Below are 14,385 nucleotides of genomic sequence, written 5' to 3'. Positions count from 1 at the left end.
AGTGCAATTTAGAGACTTAACTAGATTAATTAGGCAAGTGAGGGCAAGTAAAAACAAATCTTAACAGGGTTAATAATATTGACCTTTGAAATGTTTTTTTTTTTTAAATATACAAACTGCTTTTACTCTATCCAAAATAATTATAGGAAATGCTAAGAAAATACCCTTGCTTCGTTAAACATCACATGGGGATATATATATATACATACATTCATTAATTCATTTTCTTGTCGGCTTAGTCCCTTTATTAATCCGGGGTCGCCACAGCGGAATGAACCGCCAACTTATCCAGCAAGTTTTTACGCAGTGGATGCCCTTCCAGCTGCAACCCATCTCTGGGAAACATCCACACACACACTCATACACTCATAGACAATTTAGCCTACCCAATTCACCTGTACCGCATGTCTTTAGACTGTGGGGGAAACCGGAGCACCCGGAAGAAACTCACGCGAAAGCAGGGAGAACATGCAAACTCCACACAGAAATGCCAACTGAGCCGAAGTTCGAACCAGCGACCTTCTTGCTGTGAGGCGACAGCACTACCTACTGCGCCACTGCATCGCCCCATATATAAATATATATATATATATATATATATATATATATATATATATATATATTAATCCCGTAGTGTCTCACTTTTTTCTTTCTTTTTCTTTCTTTTTTTAATTAACAAGCATTTACTCCCTAATTTTTCCTGCACAGAGTCTTGATCAGGCAACCTTAAAACACTTTGCAGAAAGTCTGTGCTCTAAATGATTTAAACAATCTCAGTGTGCAGAGAAATGAATGGTTTAATGTGCTACAGATCCAGTGTGTGCGGTGCTAAAGACGAGTCTCCTGTCTTCCTCCTGCTGTTTTTGTTGTTCTGAGTTTCGCCCTGTGTTTAGATGGCCGCTAGCTTTGCTGCTGTCCTCATTGTGTAGCTTGGTTGTCTTCTGCTGGATGTTGTTTGGCTTCTCCTCCATCCATTACTGTATAGACGGGGTGGGATTATAAATGATTTCTCCTGTCACTGTTAGCCCGTCTCTGGACCCGAATGGCGTAAGTGTCTAGATGGATCATCCTTTATAAACATCACAAACTCTCTGTCAGTCTCAGACGAAGATACAACATCAAAAATCACTTTAATGTGGGGTTTAACCCCAGTTGTGTGTCAGCAGTGTGTGAATTTCTCCAGCCTCTAATGATGCACATGAATTAACTGTGTTTGTTATAATCAGACTTGATATATGAAACACTTTGATTGACATTCTCTCTTTGTACGTGTCATCAGAGGGGGAAAGCCCCGCCCACTAGTGCCCATCTCGCCCTCATTAGCATAAACAGAGCCCTGAGTGAGAAGCAGCCGTCTGTCCATTAGCTATTAGAGTGTTTGAGCTGCTGAAGATAATGTCAGCATAGACTAAGAGGATTATAGATGTGGAGTTTTAGATGACAGGAGTCTCCATAGACTGACAGAAGCATGAAGCACAGACTGACCAACGACAACATGCAGACCTGATGAACACTGACATCTCAGCTAGTGCTGTTTTACATCTGCCACCATGCTGACACAGGCAATTGTAGCTCCGCCCTCTTCTGAAAAAGAGCACAATCTCATTTGCATTTAAAGCGACAGTCACCAAAACACCACGATTAGGATCAAAGCTAAAAGGTTCAGTTTCAGAGAGTTGGAGAACATTATCTGTGTGCTACTTTTAGCTTAAACTAAAACACACACTCTAGGGACACCAGAGATGCATTTTATATCTTAAAAGGGGTAAAACGGGGGATAATAGGTTCTTTTTGATGTAGTTTTACAAGGACACTTATGTCGGTTGTGTCTCTTAAATGTGTTTACACCTATTTATATGCTCTTGTATAGTCATTAAACATGGGGAATAAAATGACAGTAATATCACTTAGGGCTGCACGATAAATCGTTTCAGCATCGAAATCGTGATGTGCGCATCCGCAATAGTCACATCGCTGGAGATGCGATGCAAAGGAAAAAAATAAATAATTATATATATATATATATGGGTGGAGCCGAATACGGTGTTCGGATTAGCACGAATAGCGTGTTTTTACGAATATTTATTTCGAACAAATACTTAAAAAATTATTTGTATTCAGGAACAAAAAAAACTTCAAAAAGCTGCGTTTCCTCTTAAGACCGCAGTGCATGCCCGAGTGAGTGAGTGAGTGAGTGAGTGAGTTAGTCAGACGTTCAGGAGTCGGGGGGCGGGGTGGGGCCAGGTTTAAATGTGACTGACGCAGTCTGCTGCTCCACACAGCAACAGAGAAGGCTTGGCAGAGCGAAAATTACTTTACTGCATTACTATTTTTGTTAATTAAATTTTTGTATCTGAACCGGGTTCCAGAGGCAGTTTATAAACTTGTATCGTATTTAGAGCGGAGTTTGATCGGTATATTATTCCATTATGCTGCATTATTGACGTTTGCTATCTGTTGCTCTCTGTTTACGTAAGTTAGCTCTGTTAGTGCTGTAATTGAGACAATAGACTGTTGACAGAGTAACGTTAACGTTCGTTTATAAAGGTTAAAACGATGCTTGTGTAGTTGTCAAATTGTATGCACTTATAGGAGTTTTATGGTACGTTTAAATTACTGTCATTTGCCGACAGCAAGGTATATTCTAAGCTAGTTAACCTTAGCATAGCTTCCCTTCACTTCTTTGTGGAAGAATTTTAGTCAGTGGTGCAGCAGATAAAACAGTGATACTGTATGTAATATGTGCAAAAGTATATCTTAAGTATATATATATATATATATATATATATATATATATATATATATATATATATATAAGGGAAAAAAAATATCGCAATGTCAATTTTTTTCCAATATCGTGCAGCCCTAATATCACTTTATCGCACAACAAAAAGTTATTATTGTGACAGTGTCAGGGAACAGAACGGACACAAGTGCAGGTCTCTTTCAGAATTTATTAGTGACAAAAAAATGACCCAATTGGGCTTAAGCACAGGGAGAAAAATTCTAATCAAAAATTAAAAAAAATAAAAAAAATCAACAAAAACTGCTCCTAAGAGGATAGAATATTTACTGGGATCTTTAAAGGGACTCAGGTAAATAAAATTAACAAAATGAAACGAAAACAAACTTCAAGGTTGCTCAGAAAAAGGAGCTCAAAAAACTGTCAACAGAAACCGCTCCGTGGAAGGGAAAAAAATGTCTCTCAGGGTGTAATTTCAAGTTCACCCGGCAGGGGGCGATACAGCGGTATACTGGATCCGGCGGGCGGCAGAGCCGAGAGGGAGAAGAAGAGTGGAACAGGTGACGGGAGGGAATATTGATGCCGGGGATCGGAGACAATCGGCCAACCACGGCGAATAAACAAAACAGAACCAGGTCCTGCAGACGACAGAGAGGGGTCAAAACAAAGAAACAAACAAAAGGAATAACCAACCAGAAGACGGGCTCGAGACAACAGGAACTGACTGGACAGGACTAGTGAACAGTGCACGCTGACCACAACATAACGACAACGATCTGACAAATGACAACACGAGGAGAGCGATATAAATAGAGGGAAAATTACGGGAAGACAGGTGAGTGAAATTGGTTTAATTGAATAATAGGGATGAGTGGGAAGATGGGTGGAGACGTGTCAAAGCAAGTATGCAATGAGAGAGCGATCAAAACACCACACGTGCTGAAATACATGTAAACAAGTGCAAAACACAAACAAACCCAGGTGATCAGACAGAGAACCTGACAGTACCCCCCCCTCCATGGTCGCCACCGGGCGTACCCTGGGGGGGCTCACCTCGTCTCCGACGGAAGTCCGCAATCAGCGTCCGGTCCAGAATATCCCGGGCTGGGACCCAACTCCTCTCCTCTGGTCCATAGCCCTCCCAGTCCACCAGGTATTGAAAGCCCCTACCCCTTCGTCTGACCTCCAGTAACCTCCTGACAGTGTAAACTGGAGAACCATCCACTAGACGGGGAGGGGGAGGGGGAGGAATAGAGGGAACAAGGGGGGAGGAAAACACAGGTTTAACCCTAGAGACATGAAAAACTGGGTGTACCCGACCAAGCGTATGAGGTAGCTTGAGCTGAACAGCCACAGGACTCAGCACTTTAGTGATCCGGTATGGCCCAATGAACCTGGGTGCCAGCTTGCGTGAGGCTACCCTGAGAGGCAGGTCCTTGGTGGAAAGCCATACCCGTTGACCACAAACATAGTGGGGAGCTGGAGTCCGATGACGATCAGCCGCTGCTTTGGTCCGTCCCCTAGCCTGGGCCAAGGCTTCCTTAGCTTTCCTCCAGGTGCGACGACACCGTTGAACAAAAGCCAAGGCAGACGGGACCGCAGCTTCGGGTTCCTGTGAGGGGAACAGAGGAGGTTGATAGCCAAGACAGCATTGAAATGGCGACATACCCGTAGCAGAAACTGGTAGAGTATTATGGGCATACTCGACCCAGGATAGTTGTTGGCACCAGGAGCTAGGATTATTGGATGTCAGACAGCGGAGAGTACGTTCCAAATCCTGGTTTGCCCGCTCAGACTGCCCGTTGGTCTGGGGATGGAATCCTGAAGACAGACTCGTAGAGGCCCCGATCTGTCGGCAAAATTCCTTCCAAAACCTGGAGACGAATTGGGGGCCCCTATCGGAGACCACATCTACCGGAAGACCATGAATCCGGAACACGTGATCAACCACCACCTGAGCAGTCTCCTTGGCAGAGGGGAGTTTGGGGAGAGGAATGAAATGAGCCGCTTTAGAGAAGCGGTCCACCACCGTGAGAATGACGGTGTTGCCCTTCGATTCAGGTAGGCCAGTGACAAAGTCAAGGGCTAAGTGTGACCAGGGACGGGAAGGGATGGGTAAGGGGCGGAGCAGACCAACAGGAGGGGAATTGGCACTCTTGTTTTGGGCACAAATAGGGCAGGCAAACACAAACCGCCTGACATCCTTGGCCATGGAGGGCCACCAAAATCTCTGACGGATAGTAGCCAGAGATCTCCTGACTCCTGGGTGACAGGCCAGCCTGGATGAGTGACCCCACTGGATAACTTTGGAGCGCAGTGACTGGGGAACAAATAGTTTGCCCGCTGGAGTCCCTCTAGGTATCTGACACTCTCGTACAGCACCCAGAACCTCTCTCTCGATGTCCCAAGAGAGGGAAGCCACCACCACGCCCCTGGGCAGGATGGTGTCTGTTGAAACCTCCCTCTCCGGGGCACCGAACATGCGAGAGAGAGAATCGGGCTTGGTGTTCTTTGACCCTGGCCTGTACGAGAGTGTAAAGTTGAATCGACTAAAATAAAGGGACCAGCGGGCCTGTCTAGAACTCAGCCTTTTGGCAGTGCTAATATATTCTAAATTCTTGTGGTCTGTCCAGACCACAAAAGGTTGCACTGCACCCTCTAACCAGTGACGCCACTCACCCAGGGCCAGTCTGACTGCCAACAACTCCCGATTACCAATGTCATAATTCCGTTCTGTGGGGCTCAGGCGGTGGGAGAAGAAGGCGCAGGGATGCACCTTCTCATCCCGTTGAGAACGTTGTGACAGAACTGCGCCTACTCCGACATCAGAAGCATCCACCTCAACAATAAACTGTCGTTTCGGATCTGGAATAGACAAGACAGGAGCTGAGATAAAACGGGACTTTAAATTATCAAAGGCCTCCTGTGCCTTGCTACCCCAAATGAACGGTACCTTAGGAGAGGTGAGCACTGTTAAGGGTGCAGCAATCTGGCTGAAGTTCCGGATGAATCGCCGATAAAAGTTGGCAAATCCCAGGAACCGCTGCAGTGCCTTACGAGAGTCTGGAGTTGGCCACTCGGCGACAGCTCTTACCTTAGAGGGGTCTGCTTTGATCTCACCCGCCGAAATCACAAACCCCAAGAATGAAACTGACTTAGCATGGAAGACGCACTTCTCCGCCTTAACAAACAATTGATTCTCCAGTAATCGTTGCAGCACCTGACGAACATGCTGAGTGTGTACCTGCATGGAGGGAGAAAATATCAGGATATCATCAAGGTACACAAAGAAAAATTGATTTACCATGTCTCTCAGCACGTCATTAACCAGGGCCTGGAAGACAGCCGGGGCATTTGTCAGACCAAACGGAAGGACCCGATATTCAAAGTGTCCCGTAGGGGTGTTAAAGGCGGTCTTCCACTCATCCCCCTCTCGAATACGGATAAGGTGGTAGGCATTCCGGAGGTCAAGTTTAGTGAAGACCTGGGCTCCCTGCAAGAGTTCAAAGGCTGAAGACATGAGAGGTAAGGGATACCTATTCTTAATAGTGATGTCATTAAGCCCTCGATAATCAATACATGGACGAAGGGAGCCGTCCTTCTTCTTAACGAAGAAGAACCCAGCGCCTGCAGGAGACGAGGAAGGGCGGATGAGGCCAGCTTTAAGGGATTCATCTATATATTTGTCCATGGCCTCTGTTTCAGGACTAGAAAGGGAATACAAGTGACCCTTAGGCGGAGAAGTGCCTGGGAGGAGTTCTATGGCACAGTCATAGGGTCGGTGAGGAGGCAAGGATGTGGCCCGGGACTTGCTGAACACCAGACTCAGATCGCGGTACTCCGCCGGAACCCCTGTCAGATCCGCTGCATTCACCTGCAAAACAGGACACACAGAAACAGGAAACGGGGCAGGACCAAGACAAGACTCAAGACAAGACTGACTCCAGGACAAAACTGAATTTCCAGACCAATCCACATGAGGGCCATGCTGCACCAACCAGGGATGTCCCAAAATTATGGGAGCACTGGGAGAGTCAAGAAGGTACAGTGTGGTAACCTCATGGTGATTTCCAGATATAACAAGACTTACGGAGGGAGTAGCATGGTAGATAGTAGCAATCAGGGTACCATCAAGGGAACGGGCAGGGATGGGATCAGGGAGAGGAATGGCTGGAATACCCCACTGGCTGGCCACAGAGCTGTCCATGAAGTTTCCCTCTGCTCCCGAGTCGAGGAGAGCAGAGCAGGCATTGGTAGAACCTCTATACTGAATCAGTGCGGGTAGCAGAGTACGGGAGGAGGGGGAATGAAGGGGAATAGCGCCCACCAGGATCCCCCGTTTCACTGGTGGGCTTTGGCTTTTGCTGGGCAGACAGCGGCAAAGTGTCCTGGTTTGCCACAATAAAGGCACAAACCCCGGGCCAGACGTAGTTGTTTCTCTTGGGGTGTTAATCGCAAACGACCCACTTGCATGGGTTCAGGGTCAGGTGCAGCAGGAAATGTGGAAGATGAAAGGGTGCCCTCCACCCTGCCAGAGGAGCGGGTCAGCTTACGTTGGTGTCGGCGATTGAGGCGAACCTCGATGCGTAGAGCCAGATTAATAAGATCGTCAAAGTTGTGTGGCAGTTCGTGAGTGGCGAGCTCATCCTGAATGTCCTCCTCAAGGCCTGCACGGAAAATGGATCGACATGCCCCCTCATTCCAGTCACAGGATGCTGCTAGGGTTTTGAACAAGATGGCATACTCCGTGACCGATCGCCCACTCTGATGGAGGCGAGCGAGCTGATCCGCAGCCTCCTGTCCTCTGGCAGACCGGTCAAATAGTCTCATCATCTCCAGTCGGAGATCATTAAAAGAGGCGCAACAGGGGGCTCTTGTTTCCCAAACGGATGTTCCCCATTCACGGGCCTTACCAATAAGGAGGGTCAACACAAAGGCCACCTTAGTCTCTTCAGCATCATACATGCGTGGTTGAAGGGCAAATACCACCGAACATTGTGCCAAGAAGGCCCGACATGAGTTAGGGTCCCCATCATATGGTGGTGGATTATTACAACGTGGTTCAGGCTCATGGCGAAAACCTTGCCGTGTAGTTTCATACTGGAGTTCCTGCAAGCGATTGGTAAGTTCAGCCACCTGATTGGAAAGCACTTCCACCTCTCTGCTGGTGTTGCTGAGTCTGGTCTCATGTTGGCCCAAAAGCACCCCCTGCTGGGCAACCGCTGCTCTGACAGGATCTGGACCTGCTGTGTCCATAGTGGTCAGATCGTTCTGTCAGGGAACAGAACGGACACAAGTGCAGGTCTCTTTCAGAATTTATTAGTGACAAAAAAATGACCCAATTGGGCTTAAGCACAGGGAGAAAAATTCTAATCAAAAATTAAAAAAAATAAAAAAAATCAACAAAAACTGCTCCTAAGAGGATAGAATATTTACTGGGATCTTTAAAGGGACTCAGGTAAATAAAATTAACAAAATGAAACGAAAACAAACTTCAAGGTTGCTCAGAAAAAGGAGCTCAAAAAACTGTCAACAGAAACCGCTCCGTGGAAGGGAAAAAATGTCTCTCAGGGTGTAATTTCAAGTTCACCCGGCAGGGGGCGATACAGCGGTATACTGGATCCGGCGGGCGGCAGAGCCGAGAGGGAGAAGAAGAGTGGAACAGGTGACGGGAGGGAATATTGATGCCGGGGATCGGAGACAATCGGCCAACCACGGCGAATAAACAAAACAGAACCAGGTCCTGCAGACGACAGAGAGGGGTCAAAACAAAGAAACAAACAAAAGGAATAACCAACCAGAAGACGGGCTCGAGACAACAGGAACTGACTGGACAGGACTAGTGAACAGTGCACGCTGACCACAACATAACGACAACGATCTGACAAATGACAACACGAGGAGAGCGATATAAATAGAGGGAAAATTACGGGAAGACAGGTGAGTGAAATTGGTTTAATTGAATAATAGGGATGAGTGGGAAGATGGGTGGAGACGTGTCAAAGCAAGTATGCAATGAGAGAGCGATCAAAACACCACACGTGCTGAAATACATGTAAACAAGTGCAAAACACAAACAAACCCAGGTGATCAGACAGAGAACCTGACAGACAGTCCTAATTGTCAGTTATAATATGCAAATAACATTTCTCTCCTCAGATTAGCAAAAGTTTTTCTATTATGCTTTACTTATTGTAATGTAATGTGTATTTAAATAGCACATTTATTGTGTTTGACCATACACTTAAAGCGCTTCACAATCATGAGGTGGGGTCTCTCCACAACACCACCAGTGTGCTATAGGTGGAGTAGAGAGACAGTGATCGAGCCAATTCAGTGGATGGGGATGATTGGAAGGCCATGATGTAGAGATCTGCGCGGAACAAAATTTTGAATCCCGTTCCCGCCCGCACCCGCCAGGGTTTTAGCCCGAACCTGACCGCTCCCGCCTATATTAAGCATTTGTTGTCCCGCTGCCCGACCCACCCCGTTTTCTACCCGCCGCGCCCGATCCCGCATAAGAGCGGGGGGAGAACAAAACCGAAAACCACCCAGCTATACAGAGTCCAGACAGCCTATAACAAGCTGTCTGTATAAACACACTCACACACAGCACCAAGCACACACACACACAGACAACCCCCCCCCCCCCCCCCCCAAAAAAAAAAATTACGCGCGTGTGCACACATACACACACAGCAACAAACAAGCTAAACACAGCATCGCGCTATTTCATTTACACATGTACATATGCCTGGTCGCTCGGGAGTCAAGAGCGATATTGCTAGACAGCCCCCGTCCCAAATTAAACCCGTTACCGTCCGCTCCCGTGAGTTACTCGGAAATAAATACCCGCGCCGCAGAAATCTGGTCGGGCCCGCGGGAATGCAGACCTCTACCATGATGGTTAACAGTCCAGAGGGAATTTAGCCAGGACACCGGGGTTACACCCCTACTCTACCAAAAGTGCCATGGGATTATTACCACCACAGAGAGTCAGGACCTCTCTTTAACGTCTCATTCGAAAGACTGTGCTCACTGACAGTATAGTGTCCCCTTTACTATACTGGGGCATTAGGACCCACACAGACCACAGGTTGAGCGCCCCCTGCTGGCCTCACTAACACTACTTCCAACAGCAACCTAGTTTTCCCATGTGGTGCCATCCAGCTACTGACCAGGCTCAGCCCTGCTTGGCTTCAGTGAGTAACCGGTCTTGGGCTGCAGGGTGATATGGCTGTGGCTATTTTACTTAAAGGAGTTGTTAATCTCGTACAAACTGCAAATAAGACATTGTAAACTCTGTTATCTTGCTTTTTAATAATTCGTCCAATAAGCATAACCAGTTTCACACACATGGCTCGTGTGGGTGTCAGAGTTTCTCCCTTTTCACACAAACATAAGAACTTTTTCTCTTATCCATGCAGCTTATTTAGACCTTTTTAAAGTAGGTTTTTCTGCATAAAGCTGCTTTAAAACGACAGATGCATTGTGAAACTGAGCTACATGTATAAATGGATGTGATGTTACAGTAGTCTGTGCTGAATGGCTCTTTTTGCGCATGTGACGCTCTGTCTGTGCATCAAATCAAGCATTTGCTTTATTTTATATATGTATTTGATTGTTTGTGTCGCACTAATATTTCAGTAATCTTTACTTGCAGGTTGGAAGAAAATACAGTTCACACCAAATCAACATCAAAGTCATTAAGGTAAATGTATTTATTGTACACTTACACTCATCGCCCACATTATTAGCTACACCTGTCTTATTGCTTAACGCAAATTTCTAATCAGCCAATCACATGGCAGCAACTCAATGCATTAGGCATGAAGACATGGTCAAGACAATCTGCTGCAGTTCAAAGCGAGCATCAGAATGGGGAAGAAAGGGGATTTAAGAGACTTTGAATCCAAACGGGCTGATCTGAGTATTTCAGAAACGGCTGATCTACTGGGATTTTCACGCACAACCATCTCTAGGGTTTACAGAGAATGCTCAGACAAAGAGGAAATATCCAGTGAGCGGCAGTTCTGTGGGCGCAAATGCCTTGTTGATGCCAGAGGTCAGAGGAGAATGGCCAGACTGGTTCCAGCTGATAGAAAGGCAACAGTAGCTCAAATAAGCACTCGATACAACCGAGCTCTGCAGAAGAGCATCTCTGAACACACAACACGTCCAACCTTGAGGCGGATGGGCTACAGCAGCAGAAGAGCACACCGGGTGCCGCTCCTGCCAGCTAAGAACAGGAAACTGAGGCTACAATTCACACAGACTCACCAAAACTGCACAATAGAAGATTGGAGAAACGTTGCTGCTCTGATGAGTCTCCATTTCTGCTGACACATTCGGATGCTCGGCTCACAATTTGGCATCAACAACATGAAAGCATGGATCATCCTGCCTTGTATCAGCGGTTCAGGCTGGTGGTGGTGGTGTAATGGTGTGGGGGAGATTTTCTTTGGGTCCATTAGTACCAATTGAGCATCAACGCCACAGCCTACCTGAGTATTGCTGCTGACCATGTGCATCCCTTTATGAGCACAGTGTCTCCATCTTCTGATAGCTCATTCATATCTGGTTTCCTGAACATGACAGTAAGTTCACTGTACTCAAATGGCCTCCACAGTCAACAGAGCTCAACTCAATAGAGCACCTTTGGTATGTGGTGGAACGGGAGATTGGCATAATGGATGTGCAGCTGACAAATCTGCAGAATATTTCCAGTTACTTGTTGAATCTATACCATAAAAGATTAAGGCAGTTCTGAAGGAAAAAGGGGGTCCAACCTTCTACTGGTAAGGTGTACCTAATAAAGTGGCCGATGAGTGTATAGTTTTGACAAGTACAAATCATGTATTTGAAACCGTTTAAAATGGGCTCAAATAATAATATATATATATATTTTTAGAAATGTCAAATTAAACATGAATGATCCACACCAAAAAAAAACTATGACGCTGAAAAATGTACTTGTATTTAGTTGTTATATTCATTATTGCATAACTTTCTAAGAACATCTGATAATTACTGGTATTAAGCTTTTTTATTTGATGGTATTTATTTAAATGAAGTGTATTGCTCATGACTGCTTGCAAAAAGTACTAAATACGTAAATATTGCTCTAAAACATTTTTTAAAAAATAATAAATTCATTTCAGATGAAAAAAGTGAGCCTTTCATCAATCTATTTATGTAAATGTATGTCAATTTAAATGTTTAATATTTTTGTCATTGAATAATATTCAAATGTGGAGATCTTATCCTCTTAAAATAATTCCAAAACTCTGTGCAGAAATGGCAAAAGAAAGCTACATAATCTGTCAGATCTGTTGTGTTTTTATTACAAATTTAGTCTGTCAAAATGGACCCAGATGCCCTTTTTTGTGTTTATTTACAAAAGCACACATGTATTAATTTAGTGTTGCTTCTGTATAAGGGAGCATACACACACACACACACAAATGTATTAATTTTATTTATTTTCTTTCGGTCATGTTCTGTTTGTCACGTTTCTTTTAAACACAGTTGTTCTGCATTTTCCGTGATCAGCCTTTAATCTTTAATCTGTTTTTCATGCAGCTCAGAAAAAAGGAAAAGAACTCGGGCATCTCTCGGATCCAACAGGGCCAGTAGGTGGGTATTTTAGAGGATTTACTTATTTTTTTCTATTTATTTATTTGTTTTTAATTGCATTTAATGCTCTAACTACTAGAATGGTCATAGAAGCCATTCTGACCATTACCACAGAAGACTGTATTGATTTTTTTTATTTAGGCCATAATAAAATTTGAAGCTTCTATTGAGGTTTTATCTTAAATGCACCACATTTTTGGCCGAAAATAGCATTTTGGGTTTTGGTCGTAAACGTGAGCAAAGAAAAGGCTTTACTGTACTGCAGAATGCTGGTTTCATGCTGTCTACAAAATGTGGATATTTTATTGGCTTTAAATTTAAAAAATACACCGTAATATAATAAAATATCTCACATACAAGGCAAGAACTCATTTACTTTTACTTAATACAACAATTAAACTTAAAAATGTATGAAAACGTGGGAAATATTCACAATTACAATGCAAAGTGGAGCAGGTTGTCAACCTACCGGTTTATTTGTTTACAGGGTCAATGCACATTAATAAACATTACTGTAAAATGTGCCAGAATTAGCCAAGAATGGCTATTTTTCATCCGTAGACCCTTTACAGAATGTTAAAAAGTCACACCTAAAATAGAAGCACAACATTAAACATTAAATACACTTTCATATAAAAAATACAGTTAAAAAAGTAAAGAAAAAAAGAAAAGAAAAAAAAGAACAGACTGATGGCAGCAGAGGACAAAAAGCCAAAGACAACAGTACAAATGTGTCAAGAATACAGTACTAATGCTGACAATGCTGATTTGTCAATAACCAATTTTTAACATGAGACTGAAAAGAATGAAAAGTGCATGATCTTCTAATTGTTGGTGGGATGGAGTTCCATTTGACAGTGTGTGTGTGTGTGTGTGTATGTATGTATATATATATATATATATATATATATATATATATATATATATATATATATATATATATATATATATATATATATATAATTTAAGATCTGGACTTTAAAGCTTATCAGAGGTCAAAAAACAATATTACACAGCAAGTTTTCAAAATTAAATCAATCAAAAATGTATTGTTTTTTCATGAAAGATAAATCAATAATCTAATAGGTTGTTTTCCCCCAAGGCACAAGCAGTAGTGACATTTCTGTGACTATTACTGACTACGCTGTCCAAATCTATATGCATCCCTAGTTTTTGCTATAAGAAAGTCATGTTTTTGTTTTGCTAGGCAATAGGGTTGGGCCGATAGACGATGCCATTTGTCCATCGCCAATAGACAACACAATGCCAATTCTCCGCCCCGCCCCCTTTGCAAACCCGCTTGCAGAAAATACACACTCAGGCCCCGTTTACACTAATACTTAGTGTTAAAATGGCATTTTAGTAGGAAAATGATCCACATCCACAAAGTGTTTTGCCTAGCATTTCTGAACAGCCCTCCGTCTGCTGCAAACGCACATCACATGACATCAGCCACACACACACTGTCATGCGCTCGTCTGAGCTTCAGCAAGCAGTGCACGTCGGATAGTTTATCAAGGATGTACTGCTGGATCGCGTCTCATTTGGCTGTTTCTCAATTCCAAGAACGCAGAGAACAGACTTGCGTTCTTGTGGAGAGCGGTCTTGCCAGGTGTCCTCAGAAAAACGAACTCGGGAGACCACGAGGGCAGAGAACACGTCCTGTGAGAAATGCAGCTTTTTTCCTGATGGTCACATGACCTTCACGCGTTTTTATTGGTGATTATTTAAACATAACAGCATTTATGCTGCAATTTATTGTTTTTCCTCTATTTAAAATATATACTCTGCATAAAAATATTATAAATATACATTGCACAATATAAATAAAACAGATTTTAATAGGAATTTCAGCAAACAAACACCCTTAATGTGTTTATTCCTTTATTAAGATGTTCATGGTGATGTTTATATTCACCGTTTCATTTAGGAAAACTCCTGAGATAAATAAATGCCATCTCTGAACTTTAATAATAAACCTATATTATATGCTGCGCTTCCCACCT

General features: G+C 43.8%; 1 protein-coding gene across 25 annotated transcripts in view; it reads left to right on the top strand.

Moving 5' to 3' along the window:
• The window catches only part of cdc14b (cell division cycle 14B), a 45,044-nt gene that overhangs the window by 24,482 nt on the left and 6,177 nt on the right, over nucleotides 1-14,385 (top strand). For 14 of the 25 annotated variants that reach the window (XR_015496909.1, XR_015496910.1, XR_015496911.1 and 11 more), the window contains 3 exons: nucleotides 894-1,047; nucleotides 10,407-10,454; nucleotides 12,326-12,379. Coding sequence is in view for 8 of the 25 variants with exons in the window: in NM_200179.2 (NP_956473.2) it covers nucleotides 10,407-10,454; nucleotides 12,326-12,379 (102 nt within the window). In the remaining 17 variants the exon portion in view is untranslated. The remainder of the gene's footprint in view (nucleotides 1-893; nucleotides 1,048-10,406; nucleotides 10,455-12,325; nucleotides 12,380-14,385) is intronic. The other 11 variants (XR_015496923.1, XR_015496924.1, XR_015496925.1 and 8 more) reach the window with 1 other exon arrangement.

This window comes from Danio rerio, chromosome 8, assembly GCF_052040795.2.
Source record: "Danio rerio strain M-AB ecotype USA chromosome 8, GRCz13ab, whole genome shotgun sequence".
Taxonomy (NCBI): Eukaryota; Metazoa; Chordata; class Actinopteri; order Cypriniformes; family Danionidae; genus Danio; species Danio rerio.
This window is presented reverse-complemented; position numbering and strand designations above follow the sequence as displayed.